This window comes from Panthera onca, chromosome B3, assembly GCF_046562875.1.
Source record: "Panthera onca isolate mPanOnc1 chromosome B3, mPanOnc1 haplotype 2, whole genome shotgun sequence".
NCBI classification, from domain to species: domain Eukaryota; kingdom Metazoa; phylum Chordata; class Mammalia; order Carnivora; family Felidae; genus Panthera; species Panthera onca.
The window spans coordinates 31,926,894-31,938,222 of record NC_138344.1 but is presented as its reverse complement, the minus strand read 5'-3'; the positions used below and the strand labels follow the sequence as shown (position 1 = coordinate 31,938,222).

General features: G+C 61.2%; 1 protein-coding gene across 4 annotated transcripts; it reads left to right on the top strand.

Moving 5' to 3' along the window:
- Window positions 1-2,222: 2,222 nt before the first annotated feature.
- On the top strand, window positions 2,223-10,313 carry ISLR2 (immunoglobulin superfamily containing leucine rich repeat 2). 4 transcript variants are annotated; one of them, XM_060618090.3, is made up of 4 exons: window positions 2,223-2,405; window positions 2,835-2,949; window positions 5,017-5,123; window positions 6,560-10,313. In XM_060618090.3, the coding sequence occupies exons 3-4, from the start codon at window positions 5,027-5,029 to the stop codon at window positions 8,806-8,808; spliced, it is 2,346 nt and encodes a 781-aa protein (XP_060474073.2). In that variant the 5' UTR covers window positions 2,223-2,405; window positions 2,835-2,949; window positions 5,017-5,026; the 3' UTR covers window positions 8,809-10,313. The 4 variants fall into 4 exon arrangements, with proteins under 4 accessions (XP_060474073.2, XP_060474071.2, XP_060474072.2 ...); XM_060618088.3 differs by lacking the exons at window positions 2,223-2,405; window positions 2,835-2,949 and adding exons at window positions 3,342-3,586; window positions 4,237-4,410; XM_060618089.3 differs by lacking the exons at window positions 2,223-2,405; window positions 2,835-2,949 and adding an exon at window positions 4,472-4,588.
- Window positions 10,314-11,329: the final 1,016 nt, after the last annotated feature.

Genomic DNA, 11,329 nt, shown 5'->3' with positions numbered 1-11,329 from the left:
GTAATTCTGATCGCTACCTATGCCATGGTATGTGGGGGGGTGGGGAGTAAAGAGACATTTGGGGGCTGCTTCTCCCTGTGGGGGAGGCAGGAAGGACACAAGCACGTAGGGGCGTGTGTAGCAGACATCTCTTCATTCTTGTACCCAACTCTGGAAGGCAATAATGATGGCTAATGTTGTAAAAAATAATAGCTCATTTCGGAGTGCTAAGTGCCAGGTACTCAGTGAGCTGCATGCCTTGACTCCTTTAATCCTCAGGGCAACCCAATAATGTAGATATTCTTATTTATAGCCCGTTTTCCTCCTGAGGCACAGAGAGGTTAAGTAACTTGGCCAAGGTCACACAGCTAGTACGTGGTGGAGTCTGATGCTAATACCTTTCCTCCTAACCACCACACAGAGTGTGCAAGAAGGGAAGGAGAGAGAGAAGGTGGGAGGGGGCATTATAAACAGGGACTGGCTTCCCAGAAAGGTGAGCTCTCTGCTGGAAATTAGAAAGAGAAAGCAGCTTCTTGGGAAGAGAGGTAAGAACGTGTTGGCAGGCAAGGGGACAGACTGTAGTAGCTGAAAGATGGGAGCGGGGGAGTGTTCTGGAGATTCTGGCTGGAGTGCAGCTGTGGGAGGGATCCCCTGAGGCCGCTCTGCTGCGGGTAGGTGATGCCCTTCTGGGCCCTGGTTTTCTGACTTTCCGGGACCTTCCCACATCCCTTAAATCACCCACATGCCTCGCTAAATACAGGGGCACGTACAACTCTCAATGCAGTTGGAATGGAAGCGTTTGCACAATGTTACCTGTCCTGAACATTTCATTAAACATCTATTACTTCCTACTTCGTAGTTTTCTTTCTCCTCTTAGAGCCGATAGATTTTCTTTTTCAGATCTCGGACATTTTAGGCCCAGATAAAGTCATAAGACTTAAGGACTGTGCTCTAGAGCCCTCCTACGAGAGGCTTTCTCAGAGAGAAAGCGCTCACCCTGCCCGGGATGTGTGTGCTGAGGGTGGGGGTGGGGGCGCTGTCCGCGAGGGAGGCGTACAGGACGGTTTCCTCCCAGAACTAAGAGCATCGGTTCGTGCCAGGGCCTACTCCTTACACGAGTATTCAAAGGGTGCCTATTGTGCCCTGGGTGCCGGAAACACAATGGGGTGCGAAGCGGGGGCTGTGTCCGTGTTGGGCAGGGGAGAGGACGTTGCAGATTCCGGGGACGTAGACTGGGTGGGCATGAGAAGGGAAGCTTCGGTGCCTTCGGTAAGCGTTGCCCCCACTCCGGCACACTGCGCCTCGGGACCACCGAACCCGGGACAGAGCACGTCTTAGCGCAGGGCTCCAGCCTCCGCGCTCGCGGCGCAGGCCCCCGGCCACCCTTGCCCCAGCCTCTGCACCGGCCAGCGGTGTGCAGCAGGGGGCGCTCACGAACCAGGCCTGGGACAGAAACCAAGAGGGGACAGAGCCTGGAGAGCGACTGCGGGGATCCACTGGGTTTCAACCCACCCCACCCTCCGGACCGTCCGGGTCCGCAAAGTCAAAGTTAGAGGTCGGTTCGCAAAAATTTGCCCGAGCCACAGCTCTTGGCCCCTGCGTCTGTCTAGGGTCTGGACCCCAACCTGGTCAAAAACCTTGAGCCTGGATTCTACAGATTCCGATTCTGGGCCCTCCCCTCTGGCGGCTTAGAACCTTGAAATCCCTCCACCCACACCTACTTCCACGCACCTGATTAGGTGCCTGTTTCTTTAACGATCAAAGACGTGGGCGGCGGCGGCGGGGGTGGTGTGTTCGCTCCCGGTTCCCCAGCCCCTCAGTAACTGTACCATTATTAACAGTATAGACATCAGACCTGCTCCTGCGCGCCCGGGCGGCGCCGGGCGAAACGCGCTGTCCTCTCCTAGTTGAGCCCGGAGGCTGATCCTGGAGTCGTGGCTCCAACCCCAGGCCTCGGCGGACTTTGCCAGGGCAGGCCCTGGGCGCTCCGGGGTCGAAGGCGGGGGTAAGGGTTGTCTTTCCCCCCGGGTAGGCTCGGGGAACAAAAGCGCTTGCTGGAGAGTGGGCGGGAGTCGCAGGGGCCCGCGGGAGTCTGCGCCCTCGCCTGGGTGGCCACCACATCCATAGGCGCCCTCCTGGCCCCTGGAGCCCTGTCTCTCTGCCAAATTCTCCGGGCTTCTGCATCCCTGGCAAGTGAGCCAAGGAAAAGGGGTCTTATTTGGCCCGTGGGCCCCGTAGGTTCCTGGGACGCTGGAGGGGCGGGTCCCTGCGGTCCTGGGAAGCTCTCCGCAGAGAATAAGCGAGCCCATTCTCCCTTCTACTCTCCAGTCTCTGTCTTCCAGTCCATCAGCGCTTCCAAATTGTCCCTTGCCCACCTGCCTACCTGTCCGCCTCCTCGACGAAGGCATAAAGGACCAGAAAAAGAGGTGAAAACTGAGTCGGGGGTCCACAAGCTGTGCGCCTCCGAGTCGCAGCCTCGGTCCCCGCCTCTAGGGCAGGCGCCCCTCCCCCCACCCCGCCCCCGCCCCCGCCCGAGGAAGTCTCCAGGAGCCGCCATCCCGGGCCTGCCTCTCCCTCCTCGCTACTGGTCCCTCGCCTCCCAGACCCCTCTTCTAGGACCGAGGCTCCCAGAACCGCCCCCTCAGCGTTCCCAATCCGCCCCCCCACCCCTTGCTCTGCAGACAAAGAGGTTGTGCCTGGCCAGCCAGCCGCGCCACTCCCTGGCCCAACCGCAGGGACTCATCCCCAGACTAGGGGGCCGTCGCAGTGTCCACCGCAGGGTCAAGGTGCCCTCACCCTCCCACCCTCCTTGAAGACACCTCCCCTCTCAGAGCTCCCCTGTGTCCTCCCCCTAGGTCGTCCGTGGGGACCACAGACCCAAGGAAGTGGAGTGAAGTTCTGGGTTCTAAATTCTGATCCGTACGAGCTGTCTGGTCCCAGCCCGCTACGCCGCCAGCAGCGGCCGCAAGAGTAAGAGAGGGGGAGGGATGCGGAGTAGGCGTGCGCCAGTCCGTTCATATTTAATTTACAAAGGATCCTCGGAACGCCCGGTCGGGTGGTCTCTTTAGCTGCAGCGCTCCTCGTGCGTCTCTCTTCCCCACTTCCCTAGCTCATTAAAATGCTCAACACTCAAATCAGGAGATTGATCTCCTCAGAGGCCCCAAACCCGCGCCATCGACCCACCGCCAGAGAACCCTACGGCCCGAGGTGCGGGCTTGGGGGCCGCGTGTGCCCCGAGAGCTCAATGTCTACAGAAAGGACCGGGGAAAGAGGCGGGGGGGGGGGGGGGCGTTTGCGTGTCTCCGGGAGCCTGTTTCCCTTCCCCTTTACTCGATTCTGGCCAGCAACTCTGTCTCCAGGGCTGCTATGGGCAGTGCGGGAGACACACATCGAGTTTCAGCCAAATGCCTCGACATTCCTGCGCCTCCGCCTCCTCGTCGCTAAAAGAAATGTCGGGGTTTCGCCAGAGACAGGGAGCGAGAGTCGGGAACAGCGAGTATTCGAATCTGCCGAGGCCGGCTGTTGTGTGAGGGTGTGAGACATGCTGGCGGTGGCGGGCCGCGGAGGCATCGGGGGATAGTGTGTGGGGTTGACGGCGCGTTTGGTGGTGAGGCTGTGAAGATGTTGGCGAGGGAGGGACGGGGAGAGAGAGCCTCGGGCCTTAAGTACCCAGCCCACACTGCTCGGGAGGAGCGGACGTTTTGTAACCATCCCTTTCGGTGGTGCCTCGGTCTGCCGCAGCCCCGGTGCCCCATTCGCCTGTGGCTGGCAAGACCTGAGGGCGAGGCGCGTGGGTGCGCCCAGGCCAGCCTTCTGCGGAGGCAGAGGCTGATACCGCACACCCGCCGCACCCCGCGGGGCGCACAGGCAGGCGTGTGGGGCTGTGGGCTTCAAGCGCTGGTTTTGCTACAAAAGATGAGACTTAAAGAGTAGGGCTTAAGAGGCTGGGCAGGGTGGCGGTGGGCTGGGGAGGAGGCGTCGCTTCCCCGCGCGCCCCGCGGGGTCGTGCGTTCCAGTCTTCGGGTTGGACTGGTGGGGGGCGGGGGAGACCAGGGCTTGCATCCACCCAGATCCTGGCAAAAATAGCAGGGAGGGTGAGGCGCTCTGCTAACACTATCAATTATGCATCGTGTTGAACGTGGCTTCGGGGAGGAGGCTGCTAGTGGGGAGGGGAGTGCGGGAAGGAAGGGTCCGCGCGAGCCCGGCTGCGCGCAGCTCAGCGGGTCCCTACTCACTCCTGGTCTGTCTGTGCCACAGCCCGCATTTGCAAAAAGAGTTTAAAGGCAAAGACACGCCCTCCCCCCAGTCGTGCTTCTTGCCTTCCCCCAAATTCCTCAAAGATGGTTTGTCTCACGTGTTGCGGGGCGTAAAAGCGGCTCGCGTTCAATTAGCAGCGAAGCTCACCGGCCCTGGCGGGACCCGCGAGTGAGGGTGAGTGAACGTGAATGTGTGTGCGCGCGGGAGGGGGAGAGGGTGAGTGTCCCGCGTGAAGGCGTGCCTTTGAAAATGAGTGTGAACGCAAGGACGGCTCAACACATTGACTCGGTTATTATTACAGGATGAGGGACAATTCTAACATGTGAAGGTCGACTGGGCGGAGGGTGTGAAGGTCTGCGTGTGTCTGTACGAAATGTGTTTGAACCTGGGGGGGGGGGGCGGTGTGATTAGGCACAGGGACAATGCCTGCAAGATGTGTAAGTGCGGAGGGACGCGGGTTATGCGTGTGCGGTGAACTGGGAAGAGCCCAGACGAGGGCGGTGGGTGTGGGGGCGCCCCTTGAGACCAACGCGTCTCAGCCTCGGGGAGAGCCTCTAAGGTTTTAACAAATGTGGGCGATGCGGGAGGCGGGAGAGGCTGTGCGCATCCCTGCTGCGCCCGGGAGCGCGCGAGGACTCTGTTCAGTCTGCGGCCAGACAGACCTGGTGGGGGGTGGGGGGGGGGGACAGATGCGAAAGGGAAACTGAAGCAGGACCTCAGGGCCCGGGCAGTCCCCACAATTACCTGTCCCTTTCTCTGCCCCTCCCCTGTCTTCCACAGCCAGCAACAGATGTGGAAAGCGCCCTTGGGCAATCGTCTGGGCGCCGAGACATCAGTCTGGAGAAGGGGTTGCAGCCCGAGGGCAGCGCTCAGAGAGTCAGCAGCGGGTAAGCCGCGGGGGCCGCCCCACAAGCTCGACCCCGGTGTGGGCAGATCCCGCCTAGGGTGCCATACCCCGCTGGCGCTGTCAGGGGGCGTCCACGGAGGGGTGGGGAGGGGTCCTCTCCCCGGACCAAAGGCGGCGTGGGGAACCTGGGTTCCTAAGGACGGGAGGGTGGGAGGGGCTCTGCCCAACCTGCCAGGAGTCCTAGAGGGGAGCTGGGGTGGGGGGCGGCGGCGGGGGGCGGGGTGGTCTGCGTTAAGTGGGTTTGTGTGGCTGGGGATAAGAAGGTTTTTGTTGGGCGGGGAGGGGTTGCTCAGGCATCGTGGAGCTGCAGAAAAGGGGCGGAATCCTACACCGTCTCCTACTTCCTTAGCTAGTGGCAGCCCCCATGACCCGTCGGTTGGGGACCCCAACGCCCTCTGGGAGCTGCCTCGCCTGCGTTCTTCGGGGATGGGAAAGGGAATCTTTAGTGACATCCCCCTCAATGCTCAAGGTCCCTGCCTGGGGGAGGATCTCCTTCCTCAGTCGGAAGTTGACATAGCAACCTCGGCTGGCCCCTCCAGGGAGTTGCAGCCCAGGGCAGGCTGCTTTGGTGTCTGAGGGAGGGGGGGGGGGGCTTCGAGTCTGCTGCCAGGGGTCCCATCTCCTGCCACCCACCGCAAGTTGTGGGCATTGCCCATCAGCTGGGATTTCAGTCTCAGTGGAGGGCTTTTGTGCGCAAGTGCGCACCTGTGTCCCTGAGTGTGGGTCAGTTCGTGTGAGGACATGTGTCCTTGTGTCTGTCAGCTCCCACAATGAACAGGAAAGCACACAAGGGAAAACGCTGTCCTGATGTTAAAGTTCAGCTGAAAGAACAATGAGGTCTCCAGAGTATAGTGTGTCCATGTCTTTGTGGTTTTGTGCTAGGAAATGTGTTGTGAACCCTGTAAAAGTTTGCGGTTGGATGGCGGTGCCCCAGCGTGTGTTTGTATTGCTGTGTGCTGTCTGGGTGTGTGCGCGAGAGTGCTGTGCGGGGGACAAAGTGTTGGAGGAAGGACGACAGGTCATGGACAAAAATACCTTCTCTGTGTATCCTCCTCACGGAGTTAAACGAAGGCTCAGAAACACACGGGGCCAGGGTAGAGCCCAAGAGCAGACAGACAGGTGAGCTGCAGAGCCTCTGGAAGGACCACTGCTAGACTGAACGAGCAAGTAGGGGGGTGGAAAGCGAGGCATAAATCCGCTAGAAACGGAAATCAGGGCCCTGAGAGAGGATGCATTGAATCCTGAGATTTCCATTGAGCCCCATTCGTGTGGGAGAGAGACTCCTGAGCACAGAGATTACCGGAACCCCAGGGCCTGCCCTAGATGGGTTTGCGGAGGCAGCGCTTAAAAGGGGAGGAAAGCTGGGGCTCATAAGTCACCTTCTCCCCTCTTCCCCACCCCGGCTTCCATCCGCAGGATCCGCGATGGTGCGCTTGCGGGCTCTGTGGCTGGCCTGGGCTCTGCTAGGAGGGGCCGCAGCTTGCCCAGAGCCGTGCGCCTGCGTGGACAAGTATGCACACCAGTTCGCCGACTGCGCCTACAAGGAGCTGCGCGAGGTGCCAGAAGGACTGCCGGCCAACGTGACCACGCTTAGTCTGTCGGCCAACAAGATCACCGTGCTGCGGCGTGGGGCCTTCGCCGACGTCACGCAGGTCACGTCGCTGTGGCTGGCGCACAATGAGGTGCGCACGGTGGAGCCCGGCACGCTGGCGGTGCTGAGCCAGCTCAAGAACCTCGACCTAAGCCACAACCTCATATCCAGCTTCCCGTGGAGCGACCTCCGTAACCTGAGCGCGCTGCAGCTGCTCAAAATGAACCACAACCGCTTGGGCTCGCTGCCCCGGGACGCACTGGGTGCGCTGCCCGACCTGCGCTCCCTGCGCATCAACAACAACCGCCTTCGTACACTGGCCCCTGGCACCTTCGACGCGCTTAGCGCGCTGTCACATCTGCAACTCTATCACAACCCCTTCCACTGCGGCTGCAGCCTTGTGTGGCTGCAGGCCTGGGCCGCAAACACCAGGGTTTCGTTACCCGAGCCCGACTCCATCGCGTGCGCCTCGCCTCCCGCGCTGCAGGGGGTGCCGGTGCACCGCCTGCCCGCCCTGTCCTGTGCACCACCCAGCGTGCGTCTGAGTGCTGAACCACCGCCTGAGGCACCGGACAGCCCCTGGCCCGCGGGCCTAGCGCTCCTGCTACACTGCTTCGCGGAAGGACATCCCACGCCCCGCCTGCAATGGCAACTTCAGATCCCGGGTGGCACCGTGGTCTTAGAGCCTCCGGTCCAGAGCGGGGAGGACTACGCGGATGCGGCGGAAGACGGAGAGGAGGAAGGAGATGGGGACGGGCCAACGCAGACGGAGGCCCCAATCCCGACTCCGGCACCCGCTTGGCCCGCACCCCCAGCCAACCCACGCTTCCTGGCCCTCACAAACGGTTCCCTATTGGTTCCGCTCCTGAGTGCCAAGGAAGCAGGTGTCTACACCTGCCGTGCCTACAACGAGCTGGGTGCCAACTCCACGTCACTACGCGTGGCAGTGGCGGCTTCTGGGCCCCCAAAACACGCTCCTGGCTCTGGGGGAGACTCTGATGGGCAGGCCCCTACTTCTGAGCGCAAGTCCACAGCCAAAGGCCGGGGCAACAGCGTCCTACCCTCCAAACCCGAGGGTAAAATCAAAGGCCCAGGCCTGGTCCGGGTTAGCATCCTGGGCGAGACGGAGGCGGGGCCGGAGGAGGAGGAGGCAGGTGAGGGAGAGGAGGCAGAAGACCAGGTCTCTGCAGATCCGGTGGAGGAGCAACGCTGTGGCCACGGGGACCCCTCGCGGTACGTGTCCAACCACGCATTCAATCAGAGCGCAGAGCTCAAGCAGCACGTCTTTGAGCTGGGCGTCATCGCGCTGGACGTGGCGGAGCGTGAGGCTCGGGTGCAGCTGACGCCGCTGGCGGCGCGCTGGGGATCTGGGCCCAGCGGGGCTGGGGGAGCCGGGCGGCCGGGACGGCGGCCGCTGCGCCTGCTCTACTTGTGCCCAGCGGGGGGCGGCGCAGCTGTACAGTGGTCGCGAGTGGAGGAGGGCGTCAACGCCTATTGGTTCCGCGGCCTGCGGCCTGGCACCAACTACTCGGTGTGCCTGGCGCTGGCAGGCGAGGCCTGCCACGTGCAAGTGGTGTTTGCCACCAAGAAGGAGTTGCCCTCGCTGCTGGTTATCGTGGCGGTGAGCGTGTTCCTCCTGGTGCTGGCCACCGTGCCCCTGCTGGGCGCCGCCTGCTGCCATCTGCTGGCCAAACACCCGGGTAAGCCCTATCGTCTTATACTGAGACCCCAGGCCCCTGACCCCATGGAGAAACGCATCGCCGCAGACTTTGACCCCCGTGCGTCCTACCTCGAGTCCGAGAAAAGCTACCCGGCAGGCGGTGAGGCAGACGTCGTGGAGCCCGAGGAGGCTCCCGGGGAGGGCCTTGATGAAGACGCGGAGCAGGGGGACCCAGGTGGGGACCTGCAGAGGGAGGAGAGCCTGGCGGCCTGCTCGCTGGTGGAGTCCCAGTCCAAGGCCAACCAAGAGGAGTTCGAGGCGGGCTCTGAATACAGTGATCGGCTGCCCCTGGGCGCAGAGGCGGTCAACATCGCCCAGGAGATTAATGGCAACTACAGGCAGACGGCAGGCTGAACCCCCAGCCCGACTGGCCCGCCCATTCCCATCCCCCACCTTGGGTACCTGGGAGCTGAAGCCTAGGGCTGGCAGGACGTAAGCCTCCCCACCCCCCACCCGCAACCTTCACTTACTCCGCCCCTTTACCAGACCCGATCTTCACTACTGGGGACTTCCAGTGGGGAGTGGGGCGACTTCAGCAGTCCCAGGCCGCCCACTACTGTCCTTGTCCTTGTGGGTTCAGTTCCATTACCACCGCAAGCACGGTTACTAGCTCTACCCACGGACTGGGAAGCGAAATCCACACCTCTCCATTCCCACCGCAATTGTTATCTGCGAAATCTGCTCTGCAGCCTGTCCCACCGTGGGCTCTGGAACCAGAGGAAACGGGAGAAGACGTTGGAAACATCCGGTGGTAACGCTGTGGCAGGGAGTCATTCTGGGACCCTCAGCAGATGTCCCTTGCGTGGACCGCTGTAGGGTCCTGCCTGGACCCCTACTCCGCCCTTTCCGGGGTGCACGTCCCGGAAGTCAGGACTCGGTAGCAACTCCCTAGTTTTAGTTTCAAAGCCCCCTTCCGACCGGGAAACAAACCCGTCTGTTCCCCCCCCCCCCTCCCCAATCCGCTTCTGATCAGCTGGAGCCAAGCCCGGTGCCTGGGGCGCCTTTCAGCTGCACACTCTGATTTTCATATTTTCGTTTTTTGTTTTTTTCCAAAGGACAACGACACTCCGGGTCTGGTGCTAACTAACACTCCCTTCCCAGCCTCTGGGAAAATTGGGTGTGCGTGAGAGGAGGGGGGGCGGGGAATCCGTTTTCTCTCTCCCTCTCTGCTAACTTAAGCGCCGCGGAACCGCCCTCCCTTTTAATGAGGAGAGTGTGGGCTTGGTCCCGGGTGAATTTCGTTGTGGGTGAGTTGGGGGTTTCAGAGATCCAAGCACTCGACAGCTCCGCTTCCGCTGCTGCACGTGGCCCAGACCTCGGTTGGACGAGGCGGGGGCGGGGGGTGGGGGAGTGTGACAAAGGAAGCACACTGCGGCCTCCTGGACGCGGCCTGTCTTAAGCGCTTGCACCCTGTTTCGCACAAAGCTGGCGTGTGACAGCGCAGCGGGATCCGGATGGAGAAAAGCCCCTAGGTCCTCCAGTCTCCCCGCCCCGCCCCTCCTTCCACAGGAACAGTTTTTGCCTGACGTATAGTCCTAGACGAGCGTGCTCTGTAGGAGAAGTCTGTGTTCTGTAAAGTGTGACCGTGTAGTGTAGGGGGGCGGGCGGGCAGGCAGGTGGGCGGAGAGGGAGGGGATGGGAGGGTGGACGCGGCGCGGCGACTGGGGCGGGGTGGGGGGTACTTTTTTCGTTCTTGAAGGAACACGTCGGGATTGGGTTTGGGGGGTTCGGGCGTCGAGACCGCCCCTGTCCACCAAGCGCAGCACAAGTGCGGCCCGGGGCGGAGTAGCCCCCCTGGAGCCCGCGCCCTTTTCTAAAGGCGTCTGTATGTAAACAGTCAATAAAACAATCGATTTGAACTGGGCTCGGTGACTCTTTGTCGGGGGACAGTGGAAGAAAGCCTGGGGGGGGGGGGTTGCTGGAGGAAACCGCAGAAGGAAGGAGCCCCTGGATCCTCTCACTGGGATCCTTTGTGTGATTGCCTGTCGGTTTGACTGTCCTGTGATTTTGCCAGGTGTCTACACCCGGCGCCTGCTCTTTCTTGGTGCCTCCAACTCCGGGATGGAGGGGGAGAAACCACGTGGGATGGGGGAGGCTGGAAATGAGTGGAGAGGGCTTGTGGGGAGGGTGGGGTGGGTCTCTGCAGACTGAACAGGAGGGAGCGCCCCGGGGTGTGTGCATGAGGGTGTTACGTGCAGGTGCAAAACCCTCCATGGGTTGACACTTTTACTAGGATGGGGTGTGGTTGTGCGTGTGTGAGAGAGAGAGATTGAGAGAGAGAGAGGACTGTCTCATTTCTCTCTCAACTCCAGTCCCTCAGTTCTCTGAGAAGCCAGTGGGGGCATTCCTAGGGGCCAGACTGCCATGGCTGGCACAAAAGAAGTCACAAATAACGCAAACTACAGAGCAGGCAGACGGTGGAGAGCAGAAAAGGGGAAACCAGGCAGGATTGGTTGCACAGGACAAGTTGGCACCTTTAGTGGAGGAGCCGTGTGTGCGTTGCCAAGTACATGCCGTGGGTGTGCATGCGTTTGGGGAGGGGGTGCCTGTGGGTGTGCATGTGTTTGGGGAGGGGGTACTCAGTGAACGATGGACAACTGACAAGGTCCGTGAGTCTCTCGGGGTGGGTTGAGGTGGGTGCACATGTAGAATCAGGGTTGAAAGCACACTGATTTAATAGTCCTAGAAATGAGGCTTCTTGTGTGGAGAAAAGGGGAAGAAACAGAGGGATCAAGAGTGCGTGTTGTGCTCCTGACCAGCCTACAGTCCTGGGGTTGGGCTGTGTGTTTCAGCTGAATCTCAACCCCCGACAATCCCCACCCCCCACCCCAAACAGGGAGTGGCCAGGAAGGGAGGTGTAAGAGGAAAGGAAGAG